Source organism: Botryllus schlosseri, chromosome 1, assembly GCF_051294905.1.
Source record: "Botryllus schlosseri isolate E-star chromosome 1, Bs_hap1, whole genome shotgun sequence".
Taxonomy (NCBI): domain Eukaryota; kingdom Metazoa; phylum Chordata; class Ascidiacea; order Stolidobranchia; family Styelidae; genus Botryllus; species Botryllus schlosseri.
This window is the reverse complement of record NC_137236.1, coordinates 27,028,360-27,044,971: the sequence shown is the minus strand read 5'-3', so window position 1 is coordinate 27,044,971 and position 16,612 is coordinate 27,028,360. Positions and strand designations below refer to the sequence as shown.

The 16,612-nt window shown below is 41.2% G+C and overlaps 2 protein-coding genes across 2 annotated transcripts in view; both read left to right on the top strand.

Annotated features, from left to right (window-relative positions):
* Positions 1 to 16,612, top strand: part of LOC145446436 (uncharacterized) — a 49,510-nt gene that overhangs the window by 23,864 nt on the left and 9,034 nt on the right. The gene's annotated exons all lie outside the window — the stretch shown is intronic.
* Positions 2,067 to 4,049, top strand: LOC145446311 (uncharacterized). Its single transcript, XM_080324573.1, has 8 exons — positions 2,067 to 2,254; positions 2,316 to 2,381; positions 2,447 to 2,536; positions 2,620 to 2,664; positions 2,740 to 2,829; positions 2,886 to 2,942; positions 3,460 to 3,746; positions 3,804 to 4,049. The coding sequence occupies exons 1-8, from the start codon at positions 2,149 to 2,151 to the stop codon at positions 3,993 to 3,995; spliced, it is 933 nt and encodes a 310-aa protein (XP_080180699.1). The 5' UTR covers positions 2,067 to 2,148; the 3' UTR covers positions 3,996 to 4,049.

The following is a 16,612-nucleotide window of genomic DNA, read 5'->3' as shown; positions in this document are numbered from 1 at the left end:
TCTTCATCTTCAAGTCATATAAAATAAGCCGAGTCAATGACTTGGGTCGAGTCATGCGTAATGACTCGAGTACAAGTCGAGTCAATCCAAATATTGACTCGAGTCGAGTCATTTTCCCATTTCAAGAAAATGACTCGAGTCAAGTCGAGTCACAAAAAAATCGTGACTCGAGTCTGACTCGAGTCGAGTCATGACTCGAGTCATTACAACCCTGCCTCGTATATTTCGGGTTCCCGCAACCTGATCAGCCTTATTTCCGTGTGAAGTCTGAAGTCGTGTAATGCGAATCGTGCATTGGGAGATAATACAACAAATCTTCCCACAATTCCCCGAATTATATCGATTTTTGTATGGCCATTTGCGATTGCCACCAAGGCATTAAGACTGTTCGAGAGAATAAGGGGGTCTTCCGAATGTGGGTAAATCTATGCTACCATCACAAAACTTCTTAGAAATCGCGACTTCTACCCATACATATTTAGGAATCTACGACGTCACTCTCACTGCTACTTCAATCAACGATGAGTACATTGACCCTGTTTCGTCTGGACTACAATTCATTTCAGGAATACAATCTATACCTGAACACCATTCGGGTCCTGTTCCGACAGAATAAACGTTCATGGTACCGTCTACATTTTAGTTAGTTACAAATCGATTCTCATACGTACGAATGCCCCATTCCACCTAATGGTGTATCCGCCAAATTTGAGATATAAGCAATGAGTTTAGAATGATTACAAAGTTTTTGTTACAGCGCATTATTTGACAAAATTATGCATCAAAATTTGTGGAAACACCAGGCATTGTAAGTAGGCCAACTGTGAGACCACTTATTCCAATGACATGGGCCAGAGGTGGTCAAAGTAATCAGCATTGCTTCTCCAGTAAAAGAAAAAAATATCGATATTCCTATATATATTTAGATAGTATCTTTGTTTATAACCAACCGAAATATAGAACAAACAGACGGTACCAATGATGATACAGAAAAATACCTATGTACAGTATTTGGTACTAGATAGGACTGATCGATACGATCTTGGACGTAAGCTAGTCCATTCACACCCGCACCAAACAGGTACATCGTCCCTGCACAATATGACTGTAAAGAATGTTCGCTACAAGAAAATTAAAATATATTAGCAAATCATTGAATCAATGCCTCGGCGAGGTAGGCCAGCAGTGTTAATATGACAATAAGAGGTAATCAAGCAAATACAGACATATAAGTAGCTGAGTTTCACGGGTAGCTGACTTAATCTTCCACTGAACACAATTTTTTAGATCAATTGTGCGTAAGAACTCCTAAAACGTATTGCACAAATTTAGATGTGGGCTCGCGGAAGATTCTCAAATCAAAATTTGGGGTCACGACCACAAAAAGTTTGGGAACCCCCGGTCTACACAAATATACGATGAAGTAGCTTAGTTCCAGAGGTAGTTTAGTTGGGACTCTTATTGCACTCAGTTAATTTGTATGTTGTACATATACCAGCATATTATTTCAACGACGAACTATTGCACTCATTCCAAGTCAAATATACGCACGTGACCATAGACATGACTGTGGCATACTGACGCATCGATACACTGAATACGGATAACTATCTGCGTATCGCCAGAAGTTAAAAGTGGAATGGATCAGATGAATAGTAGAACACGGCGATTCTATATGTGAAGGATGCGAGATTCCGTAACAAATTCGCATTCGTAAAATTTGAATACGAAGCAAAATACATGTCCTTAGCCAGTCATACAGATTGCGATGTACGTATGTATATGGAACTTTGATGGTTGATTGATGGTAAACGTATACACCTAGTTTTTGATTACTAGCCAAGTTGACAATGGCATCACAGCGGCAGATAAAACCACATCACGCATATAAGGATCAGTTGACGCAGATGCTAAGGATCACCTTGCGTCACTGACGGTAAAGTCGTCCTCGTAATCACCCCGTTGATTATAACATCGCGTAGTCATTACAGTTTGCGGATCCCGATTCAGGAGATCGGATAAAGTCTGTGCATGCGAGTGCTGTTGTAGTAGTCTTCCACTGCTGATGGTGCGTGCGGCGGTGAACCCGGTGATCGATATTTCTTGTTGGCTTGGTTTTAATGTATCTGTTTCACAATAAATAGTTGTATGTTAAATCATCTCTCTAGCTTGAAGATGGCATGTGTTTTGTTCCTGTTGTTTCTGCTGGCATCGGCGGTAGCAGATCCAGATGACATTGGTCAAGGAGCAGAAGGTACTGGGTAGCCAACGATTTTGACAGACTGGCGAAAGAATGATAACTTTTCGATGCCTAGGTACTGAACCTGAGACGCCACCAGAAGAAATCGCAGACGCACTCGTGGATCCGCAGATCGTCGCAGGTATCGTACAAACTTCCTAACACTAGAGGACGTGGTGAACTGGTTTTTATATTGTATATCTTCAGTCGAAGGACACGGTAGTGATCCAGAAGACTCGTTACTGTTCAAGCAACTGGGCGATGCGGAATCCGAAGTCCATGAAATAGCCAGCCAAGGTATTGCCCTGTCAACGTGAAAACTTGGGTGTTCGTCACGGCGTCGATACCCGACAATTTAGCGCTTATCCTCGATTTTTCAGTTATCAGCGACCGACTGCAGAGGATAGCCGATGATAATAATATCCGTAAGTTGATTCTCTCTTTAATTCTATTGCTCCGCTTCAAGTTTAATCAGGACTAACCGCTCGGTTCAATTTTAGCACCGGACGAAGCGTCACAGGAATTGGAACATGTGCTGTGGCGCGAGTGGTCCGGTGTACAAGAGGAACTGGTTTCGCGCCTGTGGCGAAGTAAGCGAAGATTGATTTCCCCATAATTCCCAAGTTAATGTTTTCTTTTTCTGTAGATTATTCGTTTATCGTTGGGGACCTAACCGCTATGGATATTGCTGCTTTGAGCAAAGGTATTATTGATTGAAAGTTGTTGAGATAGCGGAAGCAAAGCCTCGAAAGCAATCGTAGAAAGCGGAACGGTTGATTGTGATGTGATAAAACAAGTTCATACGTGGCGAAAATAGGTATAAAAGCGTGATTTTGTTTCTATCACGACTTCGCGCACTATTGAGAATATATACTTTCGGTTGGCGGTTCCACAAATCTCGTTGCCACCTACGTTCGTAGCTACATGGTTCCGGTAGTGTGATACGACCGACGTTCCGATGCACCATGTTAACACTGGAGACATGCGTAGCCTTTCATGCTACATGTTTCGGTTGGTGTGATAGAACTATCGAGGTTTGTATGTGACAAGAAATTGTCCTCATTAGTATTCTCCAATTTGGTGTATCTACACTCTAATTATTGCCTAGTATCCCTATAGCTCCTGAAAATAGGAGCATAATTTTACAACTATGAAAAGAATGTCGCTCGATCATCCGATTCCTTATACCGAGTGTCACTCGAGATGAAATGTTTTGTTAGAATACCTCGTCGCGGAGAAAAGGCTGAAAGCTCTCGAGGGAAGGGAAGGATTTTGTCTCGTCAAATATCAAGGAAAGTGCTTCTGGATTGACTTCCACTACGACGGTGGGATAACGTGTGGCGTAGCCGGTCACATCTGCAAATCCAACGGAGGCCGGCTGGCTAACATCTACTCGGAAAAGCATTTGGAGATCTTGCAAGGCTACGTGAGGACGTTGATAGTTCGGCAGAATGAGAACCCTAATCCAGCCGTGTCCAGTTGGACCGGAATGCGTTACAGCGACGAGGTATGTTCTGAGGTTGTTCAGCTGTACAGTTGCTCGATAGCGATTTCGAATTTTCAGACCACGACGACTCTACTTTCTGACGGCAGCCCGGCGCCGTACACGTCGTGGCGCGAGGGTTACCCAATCGCGGTGCATGATCATTGCGTTTCCGTCCAGACGACTTTGCGATGGAGCGACCTCAATCAAGGGTATTCCAATCACGCCCTTTCCGATCGTGCTGAAAGCGTGATTTGCGAAATTTCTGTTTGATTCGTTCGTTTCGAAAGACAAGATCCGTTTGCAAATAAAAACTATATGTGTGAATTTATCGTTTTGAGTTTTTGCCATATATCGTTTTGAGTTTTCGGTTTTCGACAACTCGAGTAGCATCTTGATCAAAATCCGAAAGATTCACGGACGGTGATAAATATCAGTATTATGCGGAAGGATTTTTAGGCCCACTCCAGTTAATGCTATTTCGCGGAAGGTGTGTGAGACACTACAGCTAATACTACGGGTCTTTTAGCAATAACTAAACGAACCAGGAGCATTACGATAAGAGGTGGAATGTTAGTTTTGGTATGTCGGTAACATAGATTTGGTACGTCGGTAACAAAGCTATCAGTATCTCGATTACCGCGAGTGTTTGTGCCACCTGGGAGTCCCGCATTGCGCCCTACTATTCCCCGAATATTATGCGTTTCTCTGGATGTTGATGCAAGGCATTGAAGTGAGGTGTCACTAGTAGTGCGAGTTTGAGAACTATCGCAGCACACCACACTTGAGCTTTGACATATTACGTCATAATGATTGATACATGCGTTTTACGTGATCCAGAATCGAGTCACTCGGGTACTCGATTTTGCCCAGCCCTAGAAAGCAGTACTCACAGTACAAGTACTTGGAGCAAGGGATATTAATTAACCTACATTTGTCCAATCGATTTCTGGACATTTTGATATCTTTTCCAAAAATAACTTATTCGACTGCAATCGCGTATTTTTATCACCAACAAGGACACGTTGAATGAATGACATTATTTGAAAGACATCAGGATAACTAAGATCCCATGCGTAATAGCATGCTACGAGATCAAATATCCTCTCAAACGGTCTTCTTTCGTTTTCGGATCTGCGCTTGTCGGTGATGCTATTAGCCGATATCCACGATTCTTCATCTCCATTCTCATGACGTGCAATGAAAAGATGAGGAGGAGTCAACTTTGAAGTCGTTAAATCGACTGTATGTGCTTGGAATTAAAACAATATGTTAGCTTTAAATTATATTGCTAAATATTCACGTGCGAATCCAGAGCAGAAATGCTTTTATGAGACTTCTCATCAGGGTTGTAATGACTTGAGTCACGACTTTCTGATGACTCGACTTGACTCGAGGCATTTTCTCAAAACACAAAACTGACTCAACTCGAGTTGGACTTGAGTCATCGCGCATGACTCGAACCAAGTCATATGACTCGAGACTCAGACGGCCAACAAAGACATTTCATCGTAATTTCGAAGAATACTAAAATAACCACAGTATTGGCATTTCTTCTATTGGTAATGGCACTTGAAAATGCGACCAGAAACCACTAAAAGTAAGGAAAATTAGAGTAATATAAATGCGAACCATTCGATATCATTAAACAGTGGTAAAAAGTCGATTTAACAGGACTTCAACTGGAAACTGAGCAGTCAACACAATGACTTGGACTCGTACTCGAGTCATAACACCATGACTCGGACTCGAGCCTCTACTTGTTGACTTGAACTCGGACTTGACTCGGTGGTGAATTGAAAATGACTCAACTTGACACGAGTCAATCCTATAAAAGTGAGATTGAGTTGTGACTCAGAGCCTTGCGACTTGGTTGCGATCCTGCTTCTCATACTAAAGATATAAATGTAGTTGAATCGACGAATAGTCTAAAGGGGCACTGCACTCTAAAAATGATGTCGTCTCAAATTGAAGGGCAAACGAGAAAAATTTTAGGCCGCAGCCATTTTCTTCAGAACGTCACCACAATGGAGCTTCAATTTATTGAAATTTCCACAAGAACACCACGCTCCAGCAGTCACGCAGAGATCGAACTTTATATCGTTGTCACCCGATGTTATGAAGGAAATATGTCGTACACGCCAAGGTGGTTTAGATGCGACGTTCAACGGAAGATGTTCAGTCAGGAGATTTATGTCAAAATCGGGCAGAGTGTATTCTATTTCTTTAGGACATAGGGCGTGTACGACATCGCGTGTACGAATCTGGGTATTTAGGTATGACAAGCGCACCCTGTAATTGTAACTATTGCGGGTTTGCAGCATTTACCAGCATAACTTTGCCGGTTGATTGTCCAGTCCGATAAAATTGATCACTACTATGTATTTCGCAGAGCGTGCTGATTTCATCAAAGTAACGATCCTTATTAGATGTACAAATTCGACCTCATCGTTAGAAACGTCGATTTCATCGCGCGCTCTGAGAAACACCATCTCTTATCGCGATGTGACGAACAAATATACTTCCGCCTTCTACAAATTAAACTGCATTATTCGCATCGATGAGGGCCGCAAGCCGCGTTTAAAATATTTCAGCTGGAAATCGAGACGCGTAGCATCGGGCGATGCGATATGCGTGCACACTGCACAGACGAATCTCGCTAATTGATCGCGACCCAGCGTAACACTGATAATACGACTTGTCGAATATTAGAGTCAGAATGCTCATTTCAAAAGGACGGGGTTTTGCGTTTCAAAAAGAGGGATCTAGACACCCCCTGGCTAGGCGCCTGCCGCCACCTCATGCAAAAATAAAAGTCGGTGCGTATAACTGTAGCACTGTTAATTATCAAACATAATACCAACCTCTTGATCAGTCTGCTCTCCAAAAATTTTATCAAGAGTGAGAAGCATTTCCATGTACTTCTCATGCATTTCTTCAACACTTCTATCAACAAGCAGTTGAAACCCATGTCTGATCTATTGAGAATAACAACGCTTTACTCAGAGCTGTTAAGTCATGAATATGCACATCAGTTGAACAGGTTAGCTAAGAGTAAGTAAATTCATCCATATTCTTTTTATTATACATACTTATTCACTAACGTATCTTGATACGAACATAATTAGATTATCTTTATTTATTCATCACAATAATTTAATTATTTTTAGCATATGGTATCACTATACCATGAAGACTTTGACAAATAAATAATTCTAGTTGTCTAATTTCACTCAAGTAGTACGAGATCTCATTAATCTAATTCCAACCTAATCAGTGCAATGTTTCTATACACTTTTAATTCTCATCATATTCATTGTTCATCTGAAAATGCCTAATTGACTATGGAATTTCGTAGTGAGCTAACAAAAATATCCGCCTCGTGCAACATCACGTCCAACTTTTCAGTTATGGTGCACAGACGCTAACCAATCTCATGCTCCTTCCCATGAACTAAACTTGAATTTTGCTGGATTCCCTTGTCATAATTTTCTGTCAATTTTCAAGTTTTTGCAAGTTGAGTAATTCTAATAGTTATCTAATTTGGAAAAAAACTGCGCTTTAATTCTTATCTAATTCAATTTGGAGGAGCTTAAAATTTTCTAGTTGTCCAAGCCTGGTACAGTGTACACTGTACATCAGGGGCTCACCACCACGCGGCCCGTGGGCCGCATGCGGCCCACGAGGTCATATTTTGCGGCCCGCGACTTGATTTGAGATTTCGGAAGAAAGCTAAGAAAACATTTTGCAAATGCAGAGATTGACCTGCCATGGCCGAAATACTGCCAAGACCGAGACGCTTAGAAAACGGCTTAGGGCAGTGGTTCTGAAACTGTGGGGCGTGTCGCCTTGTGGGGGCGTGAAAGCATATGAAGGGGGCGCGGAGCTGCAGTCAACTGAAAAAATTTTCGCACTCCGCGCGATTTACCTCGAGTTCATAGTTATAGTAATTGCTCTGTGTATAGTCCCGGGTTCATATTATGGAATTCTGTCTTCAACATTCATAACCATCCATGCCATTAAACTATCCGTTCGGATTGCTAGCTCTATGGATGCATTTTGTGATGTGACAATAAGGTGGGACGACAATTTTCAGTATCATAAAGCGGGACATGTCTAAAAAGGTTTCAGAACCACTGGCTTAGGGCTTCTTCACAGGATCAAGCTTTACGTGGAGATGGTCTTTCATCTAGTAGCGTATATCGCTAGCCCCAAAAAGCGTTTCAAGGTATCGTGCACAGCTCAGAGCTCAAAATAAAATGAAATTGATGACGGTGATATTCTGTTGTATTTTTATTCCTTTAATGAAATGTTACTTCTTTTGTGATCACTATGCCCATCGACTGTGTTGGGTAGCACAGCGTTGTACTGACATATAGTTTTAAAACGTGGTTGCCTACTTTATATCGATATTGAATTCATGCGGCCCGCGACCGCTACGAAAGTTGAAAGGTGGCCCGCGACCCGTTTTGAGTTTGCGACCCCTGCTGTACAGTGTACACATGTCGTTTTATAGGAAAACAGTGTATATTAATGCAATAGGAAAATACATAGGCAATATAATTTTTAATTTGGCGATGCAAGCAAACAGTTTCATTTTACTGATTTTCGAAGCTATGACGGCAACTCGAAGTCATCTGTAAGGAATGAAAGAACTCATCAGTCTAATATCTTGCAGCATTGGAAAGCTCTTCAAAATTTCAGCAACGCCACCGAATTCTAGCACCTTTAACCCTTTTAATGGGGGGGGGGGGGTCACATCTCTCAATTTCTCCAAAGATATATGTCGTAGCGGGCTGCTTTTGGTTTCTATGGAAAGCCAGCTATCTTCTGATTTATATAATACCTAATTTCAAGGCATAAGGCATGACAATTTTCTAGTACCGACAATCATACATGAGGACTTCGGACGAAAATACGAATGCCGAAAAAAGTGGTTATTTCCAGATATTTTCCGAGTGGGAAATACAGTCATAAATTCTGCCAGAACATCAGAAGTTTACTTGTACTGAATTCTGCGTAATTTTTCACCGTTTCGAACATCAAACCTTGTTCTGGGGAGCTTTCTGAGGGGGTTTAATAATTATGGTGAGAAACAAGCGATTAACTATAAGCACATTTAAGAAAGCAACACTAACATCCAGGAGTAACGTGAGTATCGTAGGTATGTAAAGCAGTGTTGGGATCAAGTCACTATACCTTCGAGTCACGAGTCATTTCGAGTCATTGCACATTCTGACTCGAGTCAAGTCAAGTCAATTGATTTTCGAAGGTGACTCGAGTCAAGTCAAGTCACTCGATTTTTAGAGGTGACTCGAGTCAAGTCGAGTCAAGTCAAGTCAAGTCACGAGTCAAGTCACAATTCAAGTCAACTTGAAATTTCGAATTATGAGTAAGTCATTACATTTTACTGGATGTGTGAAAGACAGATGTATTGGTCATATATCTTGAATAAAATACTAAGTATCAAGTCAAATATATATGCAAAAAGGCGTTGTATCGCTCTCACAGACGTAGAGCAGCTAATAAAATACGCGAACCAAAATAGAGGATCGAATACGAAGCGTCGAGAAGTTGAAACAAGTTGATATGGCATAATACACTACCCATCCGTGAGAATATGAGCGCATAAACTTTATTCGTTCGATTCAAATCATACAAGGAGATGATTGGTTAAGGTGGGCACTGCGCGATGTAAGCACTGAGCCGCCTAAGAAACAGATACGTTGCTATTAGATTATTTTTCTGCTAGCACATAAACGTAAGCTGCCATCATTTCGTTTTCGATCAATTTATTTGTGATGTAACAAGGGGGATCAGTGAAAGGTACAATCAGTGTATGATAAATTTCTCTCAGAAGTCAAGCCGGCGTATCGCGAATAATCCGAACATAAACAAGATATAGAGATTTAATCGACACCGTTTGCTTGATGACTTGAAATTGACTCGTAAATTTTGCTCCGAGTCACGAGTCAATCCACATTTCTGAAGCGTCGAGTCAAGTCAAGTCAAGTAATTTTTGCAAAGTGACTCGAGTCAAGTCAAGTCACACGAAAAAGTTGACTCGAGTCTGATGTAAAGTCAGATCATAGCAAACCTCAGGAAAGCGAGTCGTCAGTCAAGTATTGGTACAGCACGACCATAATATCTGATCAACTACCTATTTGCTTCAAACCCGGCACCACCGTCGATTACAACCTTGGTTAGTTATATCAGTAATAATATTAGTTATTAAACAATGACGCCTGATGAAAAATCTATAGCTTAGGGTTATTAACCATACCGATCAAATCACATTTTGCGAGGCTTTTCGAACTCCCTCCCAATTGATATCTGGTATGAATGTTTGACACCGCATAAAATTCGTTCGGAATGACTACTGATATGCATGTGAGCTCATAGACACATCATATGAGCATGAACCCACATCTTATAACATTCCCTGATGATGTGTGGACGTGCACCAAACATGGCGGATTCCAGATGTCAGATCTCAGCCAATAATATGTGTCAGCCAAATATTGTATATACCCATGCACAATGTTGTGTGTCACTCAGCGCTGTGAATTTAGAGTGTACATTAGGGTTGTCCAAAAATTGCAAAATCCTAAAAATACCCCGTGATTGTGTCTCATTCTATAGATTATTGATAAAAAACAACCATGAGCCTGAAAAAAGCTCACGGGAAAGCCGTTAAGATTTCGGGCTAAGCGTTTGAAAGTAGCTGCCCAAGAATAGGCGTGCCACTGACCATAGAACGGCGACAAGACTAGTAATCAAATAACTACGGCTCTTGATTGGCAAATCGGCTATGCTTCAATGATCACGACAGCAGCAGCTTGTTGATTAGGTGTTCAAGGAGTCTGTTACCGGCGGAGATTCTGAAAGAGCATTGTTGGTAGGTTGGCAGATGGTGATTTAAGATTAATTCAGGACATGTTGAGGTATGAAATACATTATGAACAAAGGAACAAACAACAGCTGCTTCACAGAAACGTTTAATGCATGACTGCTTTATTGGAAGGAAACGGCTGTAGCCTACATGCCGTGTTTTCATCGAGGGAAAGCAAAGGACCTTATGCAAGTTGTGAACGAATTCCCTGTTTCAGAAGGGATCCATCATTAGTGATTGCAAATATAAAGCTTAACAATGACACGATACCATACTTTGTGTGATCTTAGTAGGCTCAAGCTGTAATATATAGGTGACGTTCTGAATGCTATAGGGCAGGGGTTCTCAACCCGCGGCCCGCAGACGATTCTTTTGCGGCCCGCGACATCTTTCAATATGAACGCAATTACTACTGGTACAGCATCGTTATGGAAGACCGATGTGTCACATTTGTCGAAGAACAGTTGTTGTAACAAAGCCTAGAAGCTTCAAATGATAACACGATAGTTTCACCTGCAGTTATACATATCGCCTGATCTTAGAGAAAAGTTGCTAGCTTGGTTTCAAGCCCAGCAATCCATATTTCGAGGCATTTTTAAAATTGCCGACGACGTGACAGACGCATTGTTCAAAATTGCTTGGAATATCGATAAACCGAAGAGTCTGCTAGAGAAGGTGTGACTTCAATAAAAATTTAACGTACTGTGCGAATATTCGCTGTTTCCGGAACTTAGCAGCAAGTTCAACAACACCTGACAAATTTCGAGGCTACAGTTGTCTGATTCAACACTCTAACAGTCACCAGAAGGAGTAACAGCTATCTCAGTCGACCTCTTATCGCATGTTCTGAAACACGTTGCCACGCATAGACTACTTTAGCCTAGCATTGGACGAATCCATCGACTGTACACAGTGCACACTGCACACACATTGCATAGCTAATTATCCAGGTGCGTTTTATCAGAGTGGACATATTTCCAGAGGAAATGCTGACGGGCAAACGTGGGAAGGGGGCCAGTGAAAAACATGAATTTGACAAAGCTGACTTCTGTAACTATTGGTGTAAGGCTCCAGTCATGGAAGGAAAGGAGAAGAGTTGATTGGTTTGCTCAGAAATGTCCCCGAACGTCTGACTTCTTATGGCACTGAGAGCTCAAAGTGATAATGACCTCTGCAACGAAAATATCACCGTAATTTTATACTTGCTCTCTCACGCATTGAAACAGCGAGTTCGGTTCTCTGGTGGAAGGGTTTGAAGGGTTCACATACCAACATGGCAACGAATAAAATGTACGCTCCATGAAGGGATTTAGCCTACTTGCGCCACTTGAAGATAGATATCCTCACAAAAAAACAGCAACTGCAAACTTACGAACGCTCTCCATTAATGCTTTACAATGCATAAAAATGTACTAAATTCCCGTATAAGACTGGTAAATAGGCTACAGAAGCCTAAATTTAATAGTGGTTCACAAATACATGGTGATAAAGTTCTGCGGCCCGCGGCGTGTTTTAGTGTGAAAATGCGATCCGTTATACGAGGGAAGTTGAGAACCGCTGCTATAGGGATCGGTTGAATCAGCGGGTTATGCTTGGCACTCATCAGATGTTTACAGTAAATTGAATTCACTTGTAAGTGTTGCTAAAGTCCCTGATGATAACGCACACTCGCACAGGCTATGCTGGATGTGGTATGTCAAAGTCCTTATTGATCCCGCAGAGAAAAGATGTAAAGAAAAGCACAGACTATGCTGCATAGTATCCAGCATAGTTTGGATATCATATCCAGCATAGTCTGTGCTTACTTTATACCTCTTTTCTGCAGCATCATTAAGGACTTTGACAACACTTTCATGTTAATTCAATTTGCTGTAAGTATAACCGCCAAGCATAACCGGCTGATTCAGTCGATCCCTGGAGCATTCAAAACTTCAACTATGGGTCTAATAAGATCACACGACGTATAGTGTCATGGTCAAGCTTTATATTTGTATTCACTGAGGTTGGATCCCTTCTGAAACGGGGAATTCGTTCACCACTTGCATAAGCGTCTTTGCTGTCCCTCGATGAAAACACGGCATGTAGGTTAGAGCCGTTTCCTTCACAATATAGCAGTCATGCTGTAAAAGTTTTTGTGAAACAGCTGTTGTTTGTTCATCATGTATTTCGTACCTCAAAATGTCCTGAATTAATCTGAAATCATCATCTGCCAACCTACCAACAACGCGCTTTCAGAATCCCCACCGGTTGCAGACTCCTTGAACACATAATCGGCAAGCTGTGGCTGTGGTGATCATTGAAGCATAGCCAATTAGCCAATCAAGAGCCGTGGTTATTTGATTACTAGTCTTCTCGCCGTTCTATGGTCGGTGGCACGCCCATTCTTGGGCAGCTACTTTCAAACGCTTTGCCCGAAATCTTAACGGCTTTCCCGCGAGCTTCTTTCAGGCTCATTGTTGTTATTTATCAATAATCTATGGAATGAGACACAATCACGGGGTATTTTTAAGATTTTCCAAATTTTGGACAACCCTAGTGTACATCCAAATTTCCCCCGAGACCATTCAAACATACAATTTTTAGCATCAATTTCATCATGACACTCCGAAACCCATATGCTGTAGCCCGTATGCAGTTCGAATATCCTTTGCCAGATGAGCCACAGTCAGACAATTCACAATTTTTGGGAAGACTGCATCAAAAATGCAGAAATTGCGAGGAAAAATGATTCCGCCGAATCCGAACCACCATTATCGGATCTTGAATGCGGTGAAAGCTCCAATCTTTTTCAAAAGATTTCTTTGATTGTTCAGTTCAGCTGTTCAGGAACCACTCCCAGTCAACAAAAGTGTGTACGTACAATTTAGGGTGGAGTGAAAATGACTTTTTTTTTCAAATAAAAAAAGGGCTTCCTCAATCCTGACAAATGACCTAAAACTTCAATGAAATGTGACTTCAGGGTATTACCCCCATTTTCCAGCCGGCAACCCCCCAATTTCTGCGCGTTGGGGGGTAAAATGGCCCATCTCGGCAACCGCTGGTCGTAGAGTCATGATATATAGCTCAAAATCTGCGGAAGCATTATGTTTCTATCTGTCTTAAGAAAGTTTTCTCTATTGTGAACAATATATACGCACATTTTTGTTGAAATTCAGCATTTATTCTGACGAATTGTGATCTGTCATCAGTTTTTTGAATCTAAAAGTAACACACTGACAATACCGAATATTGGGCCCATAATACAAATATATTCACAACACAGTCCTTTTAAAATCGGTTCAAGACATCATAATGAAACACTCACATTTAACGACTTATTGAAAATGCATTTTTGTGTCAAATTTTGTCATCAGTTTACGAGACTTAATTTTTTGGCAATTGAGAGGCCATCTCGTCTTTCAAATCCCGAAACTTGTGCTGATGCTTCTGTTACGAGCTTTACATGTCCTTCCACTGTATGATTGTATCATGGATGACACAAAATCAGAGGCTTCTCGCGGCATTCTTCCAACTCTGCATCAGTTAAGTGCTCAATCGCTGGAGGAAGTTGTTGATAAGGTTCAATATCAACCAACTCGTGGTATGCCTTTGCTTCCAAGTTCAACTTTGTGACACAGAATATACGAATAGGACCCCAGTTCAATTGGTTGGGACTGCTATGACTCTCAATGTCCATAAGTGAATTTTGTTCAGCGGCATGTTTTCGTATCGCCAGCATCTTGGTCACACCCAATTGGAAGAAAACTATGTGGAAGTGTATCTTGTTGGCCAGTTACTCAATTCAAAAAGCTCTTGCCACCACTTATATGGCCTTTCCAAAGCTCCCATCGGAAATTGTGAATGACTTAAGTAAGGACCAGTTATATGTTCATAAATGTGCTGGGCAATTATTCAGGGAAATGCTGATGATGATCTGGCTTATTTGGAGGTTGGACCAGTTGTGCATTCAAGATGGCTAACTTTAGGATGCAGTGCAGAGTTTTACGGTATTATGTGACAGTTGATGAATCGCCTTTGAACCTGGAGATTCTGGTTCGTTTTTGCCTTGAAGTATATTTTCCGACTTGGTTTGAGATCAAGCGAAACAAACATATAACACATGGATCCAGAAACTTCTTCAACTTGATTCAACAGGTTTTGAATTTTTCTGACCGAAACGTTCGGAAAATTGCTTTGAATGTGGTGATAAGAAACGGTTATTTCGCACACCCCGAAAATATTATGATTGCAATGCTGGTAGATAATAATGAAGACATACGAAATAAGGGTGTGACCAAGGTGCTTGCGTTTCGAAAACATGCCGCTGAATAAAATTCACTTGTGGACATTGAAAGTCATAGCAGTTCCAACCAATTGAACTGGGGTCCTATTCGTTTATTCTGTGTCACAAAGTTGAACTTCGAAGCAAAGGCATACCACGAGTTGGTTGATATTGAACCTTATCAACAACTTCCTCCAGCGATTGAGCACTTAACTGATGCAGAGTTGGAAGAATGCCGCGAGAAGCCTCTGATTTTGTTTCATCCATGCTACAATCAAACAGTGGAACGACATGTAAAGCTCGTAACATAAGCATCAGCACAAGTTTCGGGATTTGAAAGACGAGATGGCCTCTCAATTGCCAAAAAATTAAGTCTCGTAAACTGATGAAAAAATTTGACACAAAAATGCATTTTCAATAAGTCGTTAAATGTGAGTGTTTCATTATGATGTCTTGAACCGATTTTAAAAGGACTGTGTTGTGAATATATTTGTATTATGGGCCCAATATTCGGTATTGTCAGTGTGTTACTTTTAGATTCAAAAAAACTGATGACAGATCACAATTCGTCAGAATAAATGCTGAATTTCAACAAAAATGTGCGTATATATTGTTTTTTGGCTCTAACTCATTTTGTGTTCACAATAGAGAAAACTTTCCTCTTAAGACAGATAGAAACATGATGCTTCCGCAGATTTTGAGCTATATATCATGACTCTACGACCAGCGGTTGCCGAGATGGGCCATTTTACCCCCCACGCGCAGAAATTGGGGAGTTGTTGGCTGGAAAATGGGGGTAATACCCTGAAGTCACTTTTTATTGAAGTTTTAGGTCATTTGTCAGGATTGAGGAAGCCCTTTTTTGATTTGAAAAAAAAAAGTCATTTTCACTCCACCCTAAGTCGTGCATTCAATGCCGAACCAGGCGAAGAAAGTGCAGGAGAGAAGTAAACGCAACTGTTTTGACACTACAGCGAGGCGGCACCTTTGATGTACAAAAACTGATATTAGTGCTCTAAACGTATTGCGTGGGCTACTACCGGTCCACTGATATTTTAATGCTAAACCGCGGAAGAGTGTTGGTACCCGTCACCGAATCTTGGCGTGTTGTGGTTATGGCTTTGAAATCATTTGTTAGTGCATTCAATAAAGTATGGTCAACCCATCTATTTTCTCTGTCTGCAATATCTGTGACTGAATTTACAATCACGGATGTTTGTTACAACGGTTGGCATTTCAACTGTTCAGCCAAATACTGTATCTTGTAATAATTTCTGATTAAAATTTGTGATATTCATTTCAGTTAATCTACGAGTTATTTTGTTGCTATATTAAGCCTTTATTTTACGATGGAGACTGAAGCCATGATGTGATTGCGATATGCCCAAATATCAGTATAAGTCTGATGGTGAATTGAAAAGAATGCAGCGTTGGCGAAGGCAGAGGTTCATAAAATATCGTCCTCTAAGCATTGGTTCAACCTGCAGCGACAATTGCCGTGATCAGCCGATTATCACTGCTAGAGATATCTGACTGACAGTGGATCGCACGAATATGAGGCCAGTGGAATTACCCAGATATCAGAGACTAGGTACGCCAAGCCTAAACTTGAGAAAAATCATTCACAATTGGCCTCTGAATGAAGTAGCGTGCCAAACAGTGAGTAGGCTGCTGATGGTAGTTCCGCGTTGCTTGATCCTATTCTTCCCGCCAAGGCACAGACTTGTTTGATAAACC

Coding starts and splice junctions, on each gene's coding strand:
- LOC145446311 (XM_080324573.1), top strand. CDS start 2,149: ATGTTAAATCATCTCTCTAGCTTGAAGATGGCATGTGTTTTGTTCCTG. Junction 2,537..2,619: donor CCATGAAATAGCCAGCCAAG/GTATTGCCCTGT, acceptor TCGATTTTTCAG/TTATCAGCGACCGACTGCAG. Junction 2,665..2,739: donor AGCCGATGATAATAATATCC/GTAAGTTGATTC, acceptor GTTCAATTTTAG/CACCGGACGAAGCGTCACAG.